The sequence below is a fragment of the Nothobranchius furzeri genome, chromosome 9 (assembly GCF_043380555.1).
Source record: "Nothobranchius furzeri strain GRZ-AD chromosome 9, NfurGRZ-RIMD1, whole genome shotgun sequence".
In the NCBI taxonomy this organism is placed as follows: Eukaryota; Metazoa; Chordata; class Actinopteri; order Cyprinodontiformes; family Nothobranchiidae; genus Nothobranchius; species Nothobranchius furzeri.
The window spans coordinates 48,096,067-48,112,946 of NC_091749.1; the positions used below are offsets into that span (position 1 = coordinate 48,096,067).

Sequence of the window (16,880 nt, forward strand, 5' to 3'; positions counted from 1 at the left end):
CCTTTACTCTATAAATGAGATTATTGCTTTATATTCAAAGTCACTGTAAAAATATTCCGGTCTGTTTCTTCTGTCCCGGTAAATTGCAGCCACAATTAGAAATCAGGAGCTTTTTTTTTTTTACAATCTCATAATTTTTAGACTGAGAATAAAACTGCTACTAAAAATGTTTTTTTCTTTGCTGGAATTGGTTTGCTGTGTGTGCTTTCAATACAGTTTTTTTTTACAAACATCAACCTAAATGTAAACAACACAAATAAAAGCAACACTCACATTTTTTTACCAAACCAAAATTTTAAGCTCAGCCCTCTTGATGTAAAAAAATATTTTTTTTTGTTATATAGTAAAAAAAATACACCTGAGATATATTTTTTTATATATGTGTTGACTCGTGCTGTTGCTGCTGCAGGACAGTTAAACGTTCAAATATACCTTTTTATAATGCACGTTGCTTTAATTAGTTATTTTATTATTAACCCTAAACCTTCTTAGACTTTTTGTATTTGAGCATGCACTGGTTCAGTGCATGTTAATGGTTTTTTGGCTTTATTCTTCAATAACACATGTAAACAGGATGTTTTTAGACCATGAAATATGTAAATGGTGTGCCCATTAAAGGCTTGAATTATTCATGTCCCTATTAAGGTTTCTGACTACAATTTCTAAGAGTAACACAAAAAAATCAACAAAGCCAGCTTAAAAACTGCTGCTTTGCTGTTAATTGTCCATTAATCGCTACTCTTTTATATTGGTGTTATAACCAAAACACACATTTTATTTATATCTCAGATTTATGAGTCAAGTTGTGAGAGGGGCCATTATGAACCCTCTGAAAGTGTCGAAATCCTTCTGAAAATTGAACAGCTACGTAGCTCCATTCTGACACTGGATTTATATTAGATTTTTATTTCTGTGGTTAAAAAAACACTTGTATAATCTTTCCAACTTTCTTAATTTGATGCCTTTGGAACTCAGTGTTTTGAATAATTAGCTGATCAATTGTCATTAACAGAGTTTAAACAATTATAACAAATGTAACATTCTCAAACATAATCAAGAAATAAAGACATACAAAGATGAGTGAATCATAATGAATGTTTAATTTTATTTGAAGCTTTATTTTGTCATATCTACATGTACCTATTATTAAACCATCTAAATCAGAAGTTGAACTCTGAGAAATACGTGGAAGCTGGGTTGAAACTATAACAAATGACAAATTATGAAAACAATACAGATATGACATCCTCTAAGAAAAAAATAAAATATAATCACCAGCATCACTAAATAACTCCATGCTAAGAGTTTTATTTTGCAGTAGAGAAATGAACTTTAAGCTGTTCTACAACAATCTACTAAAACAACAGATATTTGTTTTGAAAATTCTTGCAACAACATTTACTCAGCTTTTGTTTGGATGCTTATATACTCTACGTCATCAAGCATGTTTTAGTGATTTCTCTGTTCCAGCACACTTGATTCAGTGGTTGAATCACCTGTGCAGAAGCTCATCAGGCTCTGCAGAAACCTATTAATCACCTGCTGATTGAAATCAGGTGTGTTGAAGCAGGGTTAAAAGTAAAACATGCTGGATACCGGCCCTCCAGGCCCGCAGCTAAATAGCCTTGCTATACATTTATAGTGTACACTATACTACAAAAAGCTACGGCTCGTATCGATGACTCATCACTGAAGCAGCAAAAGCAACATGTTTAAAAGGCTTGCTTGAGTAATTAAGTATTGGTCAATTACAATAGTGACTAATATCTGTGCTGACTGAATCAACTTCTGGGCTGTACAGGGATTAGGACTCCCTAAGCTTCCATATCAGATCGTCAAACTGCAAGTCATACATTTCTGATATATAACATAATGAATTATTAGCTCCTGAATTCTTTCAGTTCATCAGATGTTTTTTATTTCAGATTGTGTTTTAATTTCAGACTGCCAAAATGTGGGAATAATAATAAAAGCCTTGTGAAATCAGTAAGACAAATTAATTTAAGCAAGGGTTAGTTTTATGGAACAATCAATCAGCTACTATCATCCTGTTCTATCAAATGCGCAGAAATACTTTGTCCAACTTCACTTGTAAATAGCAAGATAAAATCTATAGTTAGTGAATTTTAGGGAACTGATGACATAAGCATTTGGTTAAATGTGACCTTCAATGGCCTTTTGTGCTCTGGCTGCATAGGAGTAAAAAATCTTTGTCAGGAACAGTGGTCAAAAGCAAACCACCATGTTGCGTTTGGGTTACCTTAATGTGCAAGAAGAAAAGGAACTCAGGTGACTTAGTATGCTAATGCAAGACATTATCAGCCAGAAATCAGGAGGAGCAGCATGCTGACGATTTCCCAGAGGGATATTTAAGAAGGGTCTCAGTGCATAAAGCTCTCATTACAAAGATGAATGCACATTTGAAAGTTCTGCAGTGCAAAAACCACATGCAGTGGTCTTCAGAGATGAGGAAAAAGTGATATGGTCAGATGAGTCATTCCTCAACACATTCTTGAGCAGACGTGTGATAAAGTCAAACAGAACAGCCTGAATGCTTTACCCCTTCAGTGAGGGGATCCAGCCTGGCTCCCTTAAGCCTGATTTATACTTCTCCTCATGTGGGTACAGAGACTCGCAACGCCATTATACGTCGGTGCAAGGGCTGTATGGCAGGTCTGCTGAGGTTGACAGTCCAAATTTTTAACTACAGCAACACAATTACTCCCTCAAAACATTAAAGAGTGTCGAAGACATCTAGCGGCATACATGGAGTAGAATGAAGAATGCATCGCAAAAAACATCCTATTATAAGAATGTTTATACGCCAGTGACTGACGGAGCACAAAGATACGCAGGAAACCCTTTATTCATGGATGGAAATTAGGAGATATGTGGGTTTGGAGGTGGGGAATGCATGAAGAGGTGGAGGAAAACGAGGGACAAATGTGTCTATGTTTAAATGTCCCCAAAGTACATAAACACAATAGTAAATACACTACTATGGACCGGAAATGTGACTGCATGGGTAGCAAGAAAGCCCCAGAAAAGCACTACGCCCTCTGTTGTGCTGGTGGGGAATTGCTTTGCAACACTCCCCAGATGACATGTGTCTATCAATGCGTGAGCGTGGCTCCACACTAGACTATAAATCAGGCTTTAGAGAGAGAGGTACTAAGTTATTCTAAATGATCAGCTTCATCCTCTGTTGGAGCATTTCTTCCCTGACAGAGTTTGTTTCTCCCATGAAGACAACGGCTCCACTTTAATGGGCAAGAGCAACCCTTTAATGGCTTAAAGACTATTGCAGGGTATCCGCGGGTCCTTAAAAAGTCTTAAATTTGCTTTTCCAAATTTAAGGCCTTGAAAATCCTTAAAAATGACAAATAATCCTTAAATTCAGTTTCCAAAGGTCTTAAATGACCAAAGACCAAATAAACAAGATTATTTTATTTCTATAAAATTTTCGTGAATTTCTAGTGTTCTGCATTTTTTGTGTACGATGTTGGCGTAAGCGGAACCGTACACGTTCAGTTGGTTGTGAAAGGGGGCTATTTTTAGATGAGCACATTAGCTGGTTAAGCTAGTGGGAGCTTGCGCCATGGGGAAGTGCAAGTTTAATGGTAACTGGATGGCTAATCCCATGTTCGCGACGTGGTTAGCACCGTTTCCAGGCAATAGCTGGATATTATAGCTTAAATTTAATTTTAAAAATAGCTTAAATTTGGTCAAAGTGGCCTTAAAAAAGGTCTTAAAAAGTCTTACATTTGGCTCCTTTAAACCTGCAGATACCCTGCTATTTGGAATCATGTAAATCAGTGGCCGCAGCAATCACATTAACCCGAGTCAGCACTTTTGGGAAAAGCTGGACCAACTTATTCTGTGAAAGCACTCTCCTCCATCATCAAAACATGAAATAAGATGTTATCTTTGGGGAAAGAAAAATGTTCTCAATTGAGATCTAAAGACTCACTAAATCAATACCAGGGCACACTGAAGCTGATCTTTTTTGATGATGGTGGTTCAACCCCATGTACCTTTCCAGCCTTCAGATTGTATTGTATTGTATCATCACATTTCATGATTAGACTCAAAACTGTTGTTCAGCCAGTGTGACACATTTACTATTTCGGCCTGCAGAAACAATGTAGCAATGGCAGGCAACTCAGTTATGCAATTATTCATTGAGAATTTTTATTACTTCACAGCTTTAGACAATTGCGTTTTGTAAATCTTCAGAGGCGCGTGTATCTGTCAGCGTTAAAACCAGTCTTACAACATTCACAGCCGATAAAAATGTCAAGACATGTTTGTCACTTGAGGGAAATGCTAATTATTTAATAAGCCTTTCTAAGATCAAGTTTATGGTGGGTCAGATAAATTTTGCTGCATAAATTAGGCTTGCATTTAGTAACTCTTGAGTTCTTCCTGAATACATGCTCCTATTTAAATACCCTGAGATGGGTTAGAAATGATTCCAAGGTGTGGACATTGTCTAGACTTTTAACACCCTTTGCAACCCAAAACAAGACAAAGCAGGTTAAGAAAGTGAGCAGATGGGAGGATGATGAAATTCAAAAAATAATTTTACTTATATTTTGGACATTGGCTATGTAATAACTGTCAATTTATGTTAATTTTGAACATCACATCTTCTCAAACATTCTTGCCTTTACATCGGGTAAACAGCTAGTCTCTGGCAGAGCTGTAGAAAGAGAGAGTTGCGACACTCCAATAGATTTCTATGGAAAGAATGGAATGCGGAAATCACGTGGTTCGTGTAGCGTCAAATAGTTCCAAACAGCCCCCGCTGCTGCATTGACCGTGGTTCATTTTTGATGTTTCGGAAGGATTTTCTCTGGTAAGTTGATGAAATGTCATCTTTTTTTTTTTTTTTTGCATTGTGAAGCGTTAGCTAATTGCTTTGTACCAAAATAAGCCAATGATGATATTTTATGTTGCCAGTTTTAACTAGATAACCTTTAATGAGCTAATTGTGTGCAGCTTGCTGATTGTGAGCAGGAGGGGTTTAGACAAGCTTGACGAGCTGTAGACGGGTTTATTTCAGTTTTTTTGATTCTACGTTTTAAAAATATTTCCCACAGTTTGAAATATATTAAAAACTTTTTACATTATTAGTTTTATTTGGGATTTTTTTTGTACAATACATTGCTGGTTGCTGTATCAACACGAGCATGCATCAGAAATGGAAGCATACATGGAGAGACCCATAATAAAGAAAAATGTGATTGTGAAGACAAGTAATTATTTAATAATTTTCAGTTAATAACACTGACTGCAATGAATTGCTGAAGCATGAGACAAACAGGATTACGAACGTTCTGTTTTCAGGGTATATACAGCAATCCTTAAGTAAAATTTACTACTTTTTAATACTTTTTTTTACTACCTTCAGAATTTTTTTAAAAACATCACAACACTAAATTAAAAAGGGTTAATCAGCGACCTATTTACACATATTTTAACATATATAACATACAAAAAGAATAGACTTAGAGACTCACTGATGTTGACAACATATTGCACATATTTATTTTACTTAGAAAATAAGCCAGGCACTTCTGTTCAGCGGTTCAGACAGTTGACCACGAGGCCTGAAATGATGCACAACGACCACTGAATATGACGCCATCATTATGTGACCGGATATGCTAAAGTAGGGCTGCTCGATTATGGCGAAAACAATAATCACGATTATTGTGACTGAAATTGAGATCACGATTATTTAGGACAATTTTTCAATTTATGTTGATTTTATTTGTTTTTATTCAGTCATAAAATTGCTCAGGGCACAATCAGGGCAAAAATAAACAAGAAACAAGATGATCACTAAATTAACTCCTGATTCCCAGTATAAAAAGACCAATATACTTATAGCAAATGACCCAAGGGCTATGGACCTTGGTTTCACTCATTTAAGTCTAACCAGTACAGACCCAAATACCAATGTCTTGCAAATACTGACAGCAAGAATTATACAGTGGCATTTATAACAAATACATGCAAATTGATGTTCACTAAATTTTGCATAACATTTATTTAGTCATGTCAAGGTGCTGTAGGAGAGTGCTCAAGCACCATGTCCTCAGAGAGATTAATTATTTATCAGCGTGAGGAACTTATTTCTACCTTATTTATAAACTATTTATTTACAAGTCCATCAGTTAATGTAATAAATGTCCCAACCACAGCTGCACCCCCCACCCCCCAACCCGGTCTCACAGCAATCAGGGGCAAGCTGCACATGTGTTTAGCATGCTGCACGCGCACATTTAGCCGTTTTTATCGGCGCAGGAGTCCGCAGGTACGGTGTGTGTGTCACTCACTCTGGTTACTCCAACATAGAGCCGGCTCTGAGAGCCGTTTCTTTAGCGACTGACACATCACTACATCATTCCCTTTCCTAATGTCCTGAAGAACGGTCCGGAGCGCAGGCGGAGTGTTTAGCTAACCTGCAGGAAACGTCGACGACAGTTATCCAGAAAGTAGCTAAGGGTTACCAGAGATGTTTCTGAGGTGCTCACTAGGTACTTTTAAGATTTAAAAAGTCAAGAAGGGGGTCTAAAAAGCTGCTAGAAATAGCGTCAAAGTCGCCAAGTTGGCAACACTGTGAGGAGCGCTTCATTTGCAACTCAGGGCAGCGCAAGTGGGAGGAGCAAATAATCGGCTTGTTTTATTTTTATAATCGTTCAAAACATTTCATTCGGAATATACTTCTATGTCGATGTTCAGAATACGACATCTGATAGTCTGAAAAAATAATAGCTAATTTGGAAAAAATAATACCTCTGAGACCAAATTTAACACTTTTAATGGCCTTAAATTTGACTATTTTTATTTATCACTTTTTAATACTTTTTAAAACCCCGCGGACACCCTGGTTTTGTGTACTCAAGTAATAAAAATAGAATTACGGTATTTCAAGAACAGTTTTTGAACACAATAACTTTTAAAAATTAGACATTTTTCATAAAACTGCTCATTTCCACTTGCTTTATAATATTAGCATTTGCAATTTTGTTATTAAGTAAGGAATGGCAAGAAATAAGAATTAACAATAACATAACTATCAATAAATAAATGCCAAAGAGAAACTAAAACAAAGATCTTATTTAACCATTAAAGGTTAAACTGCGTTGTGTGTCCATCTTCATGTTTTCAAAATGGCTGAGTGGAGAGCTGACCAGGAACAACGGTGGTGGCAAAACCCAGTTGGGTCTGTGATGGAGTGATGCATGCCTGGAGTGATTGCCATCTCATCCATAGTAAGTACACCCTCTCTTTCCATCTCTGTCAGATTTTTACCCTTCAAACTAAGTATGTCAGGAACCTCTCCTAACACACCTGGTTCAGCTTAATGGGCTGCATTTGTCTTTGCAGGGTTCTAACATCAGGCAGAGGGATACTCATGTCCTGAAGAAACCTGTAGCTTGTTGAACCCACTGAAAAACTGAGTTGTATGGCCTTTTTGATTGTCTGTTTACTCCACTTAATGCCACTTTTGTTTTTCATGCCTTTTTGACTTTCTATTTGCTCCCTTAGGTTTTCCAGCTGGGTACCCTGGTTGCATAGGCTGTTCCTTTCTCCTCCTGGCCCTGTTGCCGGCTCCTCATGGCTTCCTGGGATGTCCCTCTCTCCTGATACCATCTCATGTCCCCACTCACTTTCCCTCATCTCATTTTCCTCACTGTTGCTGCTGCTTTCCTGATTCTCTGAAATTATAAGGACACTGTTAGAATAAAGAATAATTGTTAAATAAAATAAACACAGATGTCCAATATTTCAAAAGATTCATATCACAGTTTACTTGAGTACAATATGTGTGGTCAGTGGATCAACATGCAGCGGTTCTGCTGTACTTCACTGCGGGATCCTTCCTCCTCCTTGGTTCAGGGCGAGGAACAAACACAGCATCAGCCCTGAGTCTCACCTTGCCTTGCCTAGTCTTAGTTAACTGTCCCTCCTCAAAATGTGCCTGTAGAGTGGTGTATTAGTTTATTTCCTGCCACATTTAACAGTTTAATTTTAGCCTTGTGCAGTTGAGAGCAGAACATGTAGAGCCTTGATTGAAAACATTTGAGAGTGCACATTAAACTCACTGCACACAGCTTTTTGTTATTGTGATCTCTGGTCATGGTGAGGTTGCTCCTGCTGACTTCAGCCAACCATTTTCTTTTTCTCTCTACATCTTTGGGGAAGCCATAATTCTGATTCCTCCCTCAGACCGATTGCTATATGCAGCACAGCCAACCATGGTAAGATAATCAACCTATAAAGGTATTATTAAAATACAGTTTTTGTACATATAGAAATATTGAACAAAACCAAAAATATAGAGATGCAAAAGTACATTTTTAAATGTTATCCCTAAAAAAAACCTAAAATTTGTAATTTATAATTTGACCCGCTGACAAATTTTATTTTAATAGTCAAAATAAAGTTATTCAAAAGAGTTTCATTAGGTCTTGGGTACATTGCTCATAATTAATGATTCAGCTTATTTGCGCATATGTAATGACTAAACATGATGCTGGTAAAAATGCTTTATTAAAAATGCTATTATACATGTTGTACAAGTTTGATATACAGTTTTTCACAATTAACACTTTTTATCTACTGTGTCTGACCATACAGTTTTATTGAAAATTTATTTTTAATTAGTTGCTATAGAAGCCAGATAAACTGGGTTATAGATGCATGTACTGTCTTCACATAAAAATATAAAGTAATGACTGTAAAATGTATTCTACTGAACATAATAGATCATCATTCAAAGCATAAACAGCTACGTATTTTCTTCAAGGTAAGCTGGAGCAAATTCTAGCTTTCAATAAACACTTTAAAATGGATATTACAACTCGAGTTTAGGGCTTCTCGTAGGACTTAAAGTTATTAAATATGCATATATTAGAGCAGTGTGTTGCATTACTACGTCTTTTTTTATTTTTTATTTTTATTTATGTGGTCTAAATGTATTCTACAGTGTGTTAGGACTGTCGTGTTCCTGTAATGTAGAACAGTCACGGGTGTCAGTCTTCCTACAAATGCTCGGAAAAAAAATAGGCTACTTTGTGAAGGAACAAAACAATATAATATATAATATTATTCGATAATTACCAAAAATTGCCAGACGAAATGTGACAATATTCAATTTTTGTGATTTGTCCCACCATACGCCGCTCAAACTGACTTACCGCGCTGGGATGTTTGGAACTATTGAGAGCTCCATGAACCACATGACCGCGAGTCGGCGAGTTCAAAGCGTGTCGCAACTCTCTCTTTCTATAGCTCTGGTCTCTGGAATGGAAGGATGATACCAAGTTTTTCAGCTAGTGTGATGACATGTAAATCAGTAACACACACTTTCGACGTTTGAAGAATAAACTCTGATGTAATTTTAAATGCTTTCACGAAACACAGAGACAGCAATGTGGCCTTGAATATAAAACACAAGGCTACTCTTCACCCCACACTGATCTTGGTCCTTTTAATTACTTTCTCATTTGTAGGAGCCACCCAAGGTTCTGTTTATTGTAGCCCACTTCATTACTGTCATGGGCCTGTGTGGTTGCCATGGTGTGACCATTACGCCATGTCCCTTGAATTTTAATTATCATTCACTGCCTGATTTAGGCTGAGGACATTACCTGGTGACACAAATATCCTTTTGTTCCATCTTGATGACCCCTCGCTCCTGAAAGTCGTCCATCTAATCACGTCAGATAAAGATGGTGTTTGGTCAAAAGGAAATGTTTACATCCCTCTCAGTTGTCATGCTTATGGATTTATATTATGGGTAGAATAAGGACAAAGCTCACAGATGGGCATCAGCACTGATGTTGCAGTTTTGCTTTTGCACTATGTCCAAACAAATGCCCATCGACTTTCATCACCATTCCTAAAACCTAATTCTGTGAAAAGTAAGACTGCTTTTGCATGGATGTCAGTTTAAACTGACCAAATATCTAACTGTCTACCAGCTATTTAGAAAGAACATATTAGTTTATTTGAAATCATGGCAGGGAAAATGCATTTTTACAATGAGCCAAAGCACAGCAGAGAGGTACAGGGGAATGATCAAGTCTAGACTAAGTTCAAATACTTTTTGTTGCTAAACTTTGAATTTAAGAGGTCCTTCACTCATATTTTGAATACATTTGCAGTAGTTTATTGTAGGAATGAATGCCTTGAAAATCATACTGGGGGGGTGGGGGTGGGGCTCTGGTGCTCCTGTTTTAGTTCAGCCAGAGAAAAAAGTAGCTTCAGACTGCAGAATTTAGAGTCTTTATGATATTTGGAGACATTCGCCCAGATTGGATAACAGCAACACAACTCAACCACTGACTCTGTTTGCTTTGTTTTATCTCCACAAATAACACAAGCTTGAAGGAGTTCTGATCTGTGGGGGAGTTACTAATGCTAACGGTTAGCTTTTACCACAGAAGCTCAGGACTAGCGTTGCCGTAGTGGCCGACCGCCATCTTGGATGGGTCTTCATTCACCCCCAGTACATTTATTTCTACTGAGGATTAGGTTTACCAAAAAAGAAACACATTTATTATGCTTTTTCACAAAATCAGGCATGTGGTATGGCATGACAGCTAAAATATAGGTACAATTACATGAAATTAAAAACAAAAATAAATTGTATGTATATATATATATATATATATATATATATATATATATATATATATATATAACTTAAAATTAAAATATGAAATCCCAACAGGTAGGTTGGAATAGTCAATAGTAAAAATGCTTTTTCAGTGAAGGACCTCTTAAAAGAAATTGCAGATATATTAACCTTTCTACTCAACTGAATTTGAAGTAAATCCAGAATTAAAGAGTTTTTTCAATTTTCATCAATCCAAAAACTCCTATTTATGAGAGTCTCTACCTTCTTTGCACTTGACCTTCAGTCAGTTCTCACTTTTAACGTTTTGAGGTAATGTTCATAAATACCTCAACAATGGATGTGTTATGTTACATGAGGCCCTTTCTTTAGAGTGTAAATCAAAAATCAGGCTGTGGGTGCACATTCAATAAAATATCACAAGGAATTTCTCAGGGCTGCTGTACAACTTTTTTGAATCTCTTAATCATCACATTTATTGATCGTATGTAAATGCTGATCTGTGTTTTCAGTCCAGGCAATGTATAAGACACTGTATGAAGGCTTCTGTCATAAAGGCATGGTCTCCACAATTCAAACTACCATGAAATAGTACCTTACCCTAGGGAGTAGTTTGCAGAGTCAAAAACGGTTATTGTCAGAACACAACTTCTAATGTACCAGGCACGTCTACTTGAAGTCATTAAGGCTTTCCTTTAAGTGCAAGCCAAAGCTCTCAGAAGTCTATTTAATTGCAATCCAAAACAATCGTGAATATTTTATATTAACGGAATCCCACCAGATATCATCATTTCCAAGAAGCTCGCTAAGGTAACTGACATCAAAGATGGGGTCAAGACGATGTGTCAGATATGCTAGAAGAAATACCTGAAAGGGAATATTTGAAAGTCTATAAAGGAGGAGCTGTTTGATCTGTTGGGAAATAAAAATAAATAACAAAGGCAATGAACGCTCGTGGAGTTCCAGCCTCCCAATCCTGACTAAGCAGTGGACAGTCATATCTCATGGGACTCTTGCCAATGCGGTCTTGTGTTCCACTTAAGCACTAATTGATTACTGCAATGACATATGGCTTTGCACCACTTTTACATGGCCTGAGAAACCAGCTCGATCCACTAGAATTAACCCATATATCTAAATCTTACATCACAACTCTTGTGTGAGCAAAGGTTAGACACAATGAATGTAATGTTATACAGTTTTCAAAGACTTAAACTTAATCTGAGTAACAAAATACCCAGCAGGAAAGTATTTATGCACTGCAATAAGTTACTTTAGATATTATGGTTATAAGGTTTCATTACATTTTTACTGAAAATAAATACGTAGGACGAAACAAAAAAGCTAAAAAAAAATAAAAGCAATAAAAGCTGCCCACGATCTAATTTGAGTTATTCAATTTCCTTAAAGGGACGGCAGGTCATATATTGAAGGTTATTTGTAACGTATGGCACGTACGGTCTCACCCAGCCTTCATGAGATTATATTGACTTAAGAAAGAGTTACACTAGTAGGGCATTGTGAATGCTAGACAGCTGAAAACATAATTCATTTTGCTGCTGCATATTCACCTCTCGGAAGGTCTCCTCGGCATAATAACATTACAGGAAAGACACAGATGTTTCAAATAATAAGCATACTTGGGGTTCTTGACCTCTAGAAAAAGAACAAAAATAACCTAAAGCAAGAACCAGAAATAAAAACCACGAGAGTACTACCAAACAGGAAGCTTAAAACGCTCTTTGGAATGAAATAATGTCTTCTTTTGAATTGTGGTTTAAGAACAACATGATATAATGAAGCAGTTATTTTCTTTGAATAAATTATTTAAACAATGAGCTAAATCAAATGTTAGCATTTGCCTGGAGACTTGACCATGTCTGCATTGAGTAATCAGGTGTCTGAAACAACTTTACAGTTGCATACCCAACATAACCAGGTAACTTCAGGCAGTAAATTAAATAAAAGCTTATTCTGCCATGTCTATGCTGCTGTTTAAACGGTGACTATACTGCCAGGAGTATTTGGATTCATTCATTCATTCATTCATTCATTTCAAAGACATCATTTTCTTGGTATTTTTATTGCTATTATTCTCACATGAGATAAAGTGAATAAGAACACATTTGTTTAAACATCTGGTTAGCTCACTACAGGAAATAAACACAGATGTTAAATTAACCTTAAAATCAACTCAAGGACAAAAATATTCTTTTTTTTTCATCATGCAAAGACACATTTACATTAATTATACATAAAAAGCTCCCAAGATGTTCTCAGCACTGTAAAGGTGCAGTATGTAAGAATATAGTGAGGATTTTACAGTGAGAAATCCCTAAAGAGTCTAGTGTTTCAGTCATTTAGGAAGGAAGGTTTAACTGAAACATGCTTCATATCCAGCTGTCTGCGGAGATTGTCAGTTTTTCTCCTTTCAAAACAAAGGAAGGAGGGGTGTAACTACTGTTTACCATCAGTGTGTGTGGGGTTAACCTGTCTCCTGCAAACTAATGCTGCAGTGCCGACAATCGTAATTTGAAGACGGCCAGCAAAAAGCTCCGAATTTGTATGAAGTGGTTGCAGTAACCAAACTTTACCACATGATGTATTTTTTACTTCTTTTCTACATAATGCACCTTTGAAATTAGCTGACCACATCATGTCTTTACTGAAGATGGAAAGCACACCTATGGGAATGCAATTCTGCTTAATGACAGGCACAAGCTCATTTAGGATTTTCTCTCTTTTTACACTAGTTTCCTAAATAAATGAAGCTTTTGCATGTCTCTGTGGAGTTAACACCATTGGGAAACGCTCTGCCTTTAACAACAAACAGATCATTTTTATCTTGAGTTAGGAAACAAGCCATCTAATAAAGCACTGATTATATCTGTGTGGTCTGGTAATTACTTTTCATGACATTCCCCCTCAAGAGGTTGCAAACAATCCGTGCTGACCTGCCAAATTACCACCATAATGCCTCTCTCTCCAGTTAGTATCTCCAAGGATGATGATGGTGCACACTATTTAATTTTAAGGCTTGAAAGACAAAATGAGTTTTAATGACTAGAAAGGACACCAAAGTGTTAATAGAAGCAAGACATCAAATCAGCTATAGAATAGAAACAGAAAATTATGTGAAAGTCATAAATTATTTTGTCTTTTGTGAGAAAAAAATAATTTAAATGTCTCAGAGATCATAGCTCAACACATCAATGCAGGCTATAGTTGTACAGTATGAGTCATGAATCATCATATCATCGACAGAGATTGTGGCCGCACACAAAATTCTTGTTGCCCTACCAAATTAAAGGTGCACATCCTTTTTAGTGTTTAGCATTGCACCATATGTTTCTATCTGGTTAAATTCTTTTAAGAAAAACTGACTTCAGATGCATTGTTCAAACTGTGCATTTTTCTGCAGCTGCATCCTCCTAATTCACCACTAAAATAAGACAACGGTATGGAAGTGTTAGCTGAAATGGGAGGAAAATGAAAGGGGAAGTTTTAGAATGCATGCCTTCCCTGCATTTGTCATCTCCACGGTAAAGTCACCGCTCAGGGTTGCTTCTCACGGCTCTCATTGAGCCAGTGGTGTCAGGCACTAATGGAGCCAACGCGATGATTCTTATCAATGGTGTAATTAATCACCCAAACTTCGTATCGTCTGTTCGTTTCTCCCGTGCGTGCGTTTTCATTGCCCATCACCACAGTCAGCCTCCCTTTTTAAAAGCTGATGTTGCAGATAAGAACGCTTGCAGACGCATACACGAGCACCTACTCTTTTTAATGCACTGCAACACAAGTAGCCTTGTCCTTTCTCTCAGTTTCCTGTCACTTCAACTTCCACCCCTACCAGCAGGCAGGAAAAGTCCCCAAAAAGCTATGCTGCTACTATTCGGGATGGATCGGAGGCAGAAAATTCAGTGAATTACCACCACAAAAGGACAACTGTCTCTCAGCCTGCCCCGAACTGAGAAAGATAATAGCCTAGTTGAACAGATAAGCCCTTCCTTCCTCCCTTTAAGTCTTCTGTTATCCAACATGCTTAGAAACACAGAGAGCCAATGCCAGGACAAAACAGGACTTCAGTATCTGGCATGACTGAACAGACCTTAAGGTCAGCATTGCAAGGTTTCCTAAAGGCATGCATTGAACCTGGACCACCTTTTGTTTCAGTCTCTGTAAAGATGATATTAAAAGAAAATGATTACAAAATAAAAGCTGCTGTTGCTTGTTTCCTACCTGGTGTTGTTGCTCAAAGCTGGAAAGAGAAGCAGTAAGCAAACAGCTTGGATGAATTTCATAGCTGTCTCACACTCCCGTTCCTTGCTCCCTTCTCAGATGCTTTTTGCCTCTCTGCTGTGTCTCTCCCCTCGCTCTCTAGCTCTCCTACTGGCTGCCTGGGTTTTTTAGCACACTTTCATACACACACACTCACGCACACACACCGAGACGCACAAGCAGCGAGGCAGACAGATGCAACACAGTGGCTTGGCGAGAGGGAGGATCTCTGGCTTTAAATAACACAGGGACACAGACTGACTTGGTAATGGAAAAGAGCGGGTGGGGCTAAAATCAGGAGCGGGAGATGTGGGAGTGATATGATGTCAGCGCCCATGCTGCCTCAGCTATTGGTGAAAAGCTTTTTTTGTCTTTGTTTGGTGCATGTTGTGGTTCCAACAAACACCGTTACATTCAATTTAATTCTGCCCACTGATTTCTGATAGGTGTAGTTAGATACAGGTGAGCTATTGGTAGGAACAGGCAGTGATCTGAAAAACTACAATAACTGTTCCAGGGTCACAAAAGTCAGAACATATTTGAGGGAAAAGCAACAGATTATAATAATAATCCTAATTATAATAATTAGGATTATTGTTATTATTACTGAATAAAATGTGAGTGGAAAACAAGCACAACTGGTTTTTAAAAGGTGTGATGTTTCTTGTGTGTGTTACTATAAATAAAGTCTATTAACACTAAAACAAACAAGCTAATGATTTTTTTTATTATTTCAATTAATAACATCAGCTCCCCATATAATGTTGCTAACATGTTTGCAGGTATAGTGCATGCAATTTTAAATATAATTTTATTGTTATAACCCTGTATTACTTTAAAAGTGTGTCCTATTATTTCAGTAAAGTTTATAATATCACATCATCCTAATTATTGTCTGTTCTCTTCTAAAACAAGGAAACTGTCTTATATGAGCACCATCCCTCCATCTCCACCTATCTGGGTTCAGGTCGCGAGGGCAGCTGCCTGAGCAGAGGAGCCCACATTTCTTTATGAACATCACAATATGTTAAACTAAATATTTTCACACCAAAATAAATAAAATGCATAGCTAGTAGAACTATCATTACCCATAAAGACCTAAAGCACTCGTCTTCCATGTGACTTTAGGGATTTTTTTTCTTTCGTGATTGCTCTGAGATGTGTTGACATTAGTCTGTGCACCAGGCTGAGGTCTGGACTTTGACTAGACAGTTGGAACATCTTGACTCTGTTCTATTGTGGCCACAGTACAGAAAAGATTCAATAGCTCCAAAGTACCAAAGTTCAATGGCTGTAAAATAAGCTGTCAAATCACCCTTTTGCTACTCTGAGAAGTGATGTGGTTTTCCTGAAATGTTGTATTTATTTTCACTAAACATGAAATCGTGAATTGTATTTTTTTTTTTTTTTTTGCTCTACCTGCTTGAGCCTGTGCTGGGTCATGGCGCCTATCTCCATAGTAGCCAGTGATGGAGATGTGGGGTACACATTAGAAAGGTCAATCAAAGGACCCAAAGTGTTCAAGAGTTTTTTTTTTTATTCACATTTGTCAATAGACATCTTTTGTGAAAGAAGTCATAAAACCCCAACACTGGCCACGCCTATTGAGCACTACAGAATTAATGACATGTTTCTGTGTTTTAACTGAATTCATATCTATTTATTTATTTACTTAGGAGGATCAGCCACTTGAGATGAACCTTCTCAGTTACAATCACCATTAAAGGGTTTGACCTTGAACAAGCATTACAGTTTAGATAGAAGACCAGCAATCATCTCTAATATTTTGCACCAGTGATTATTCTTTATAACTGCTGGAATGATGGACTCTAAATAGTTTGGAATTGGCCTTATGGCCCTCACTGGATTGATTGGCGCAAACAGTTTCCTCTTCAAGATCACTGCTTATGTCTTTCCTCAGCTGCATTGTGCACACACAAACACA

At 37.2% G+C, this 16,880-nt stretch overlaps 1 protein-coding gene across 1 annotated transcript in view; it reads right to left on the reverse strand.

Moving 5' to 3' along the window:
• The window catches only part of luzp2 (leucine zipper protein 2), a 276,903-nt gene extending 261,732 nt beyond the window's left edge, over positions 1–15,171 (reverse strand). The window contains exon 1 of the mRNA XM_015953680.3: positions 14,897–15,171. Coding sequence (XP_015809166.3) covers positions 14,897–14,958 — 62 coding nt within the window. The 5' untranslated portion in view covers positions 14,959–15,171. The remainder of the gene's footprint in view (positions 1–14,896) is intronic.
• Positions 15,172–16,880: the final 1,709 nt, after the last annotated feature.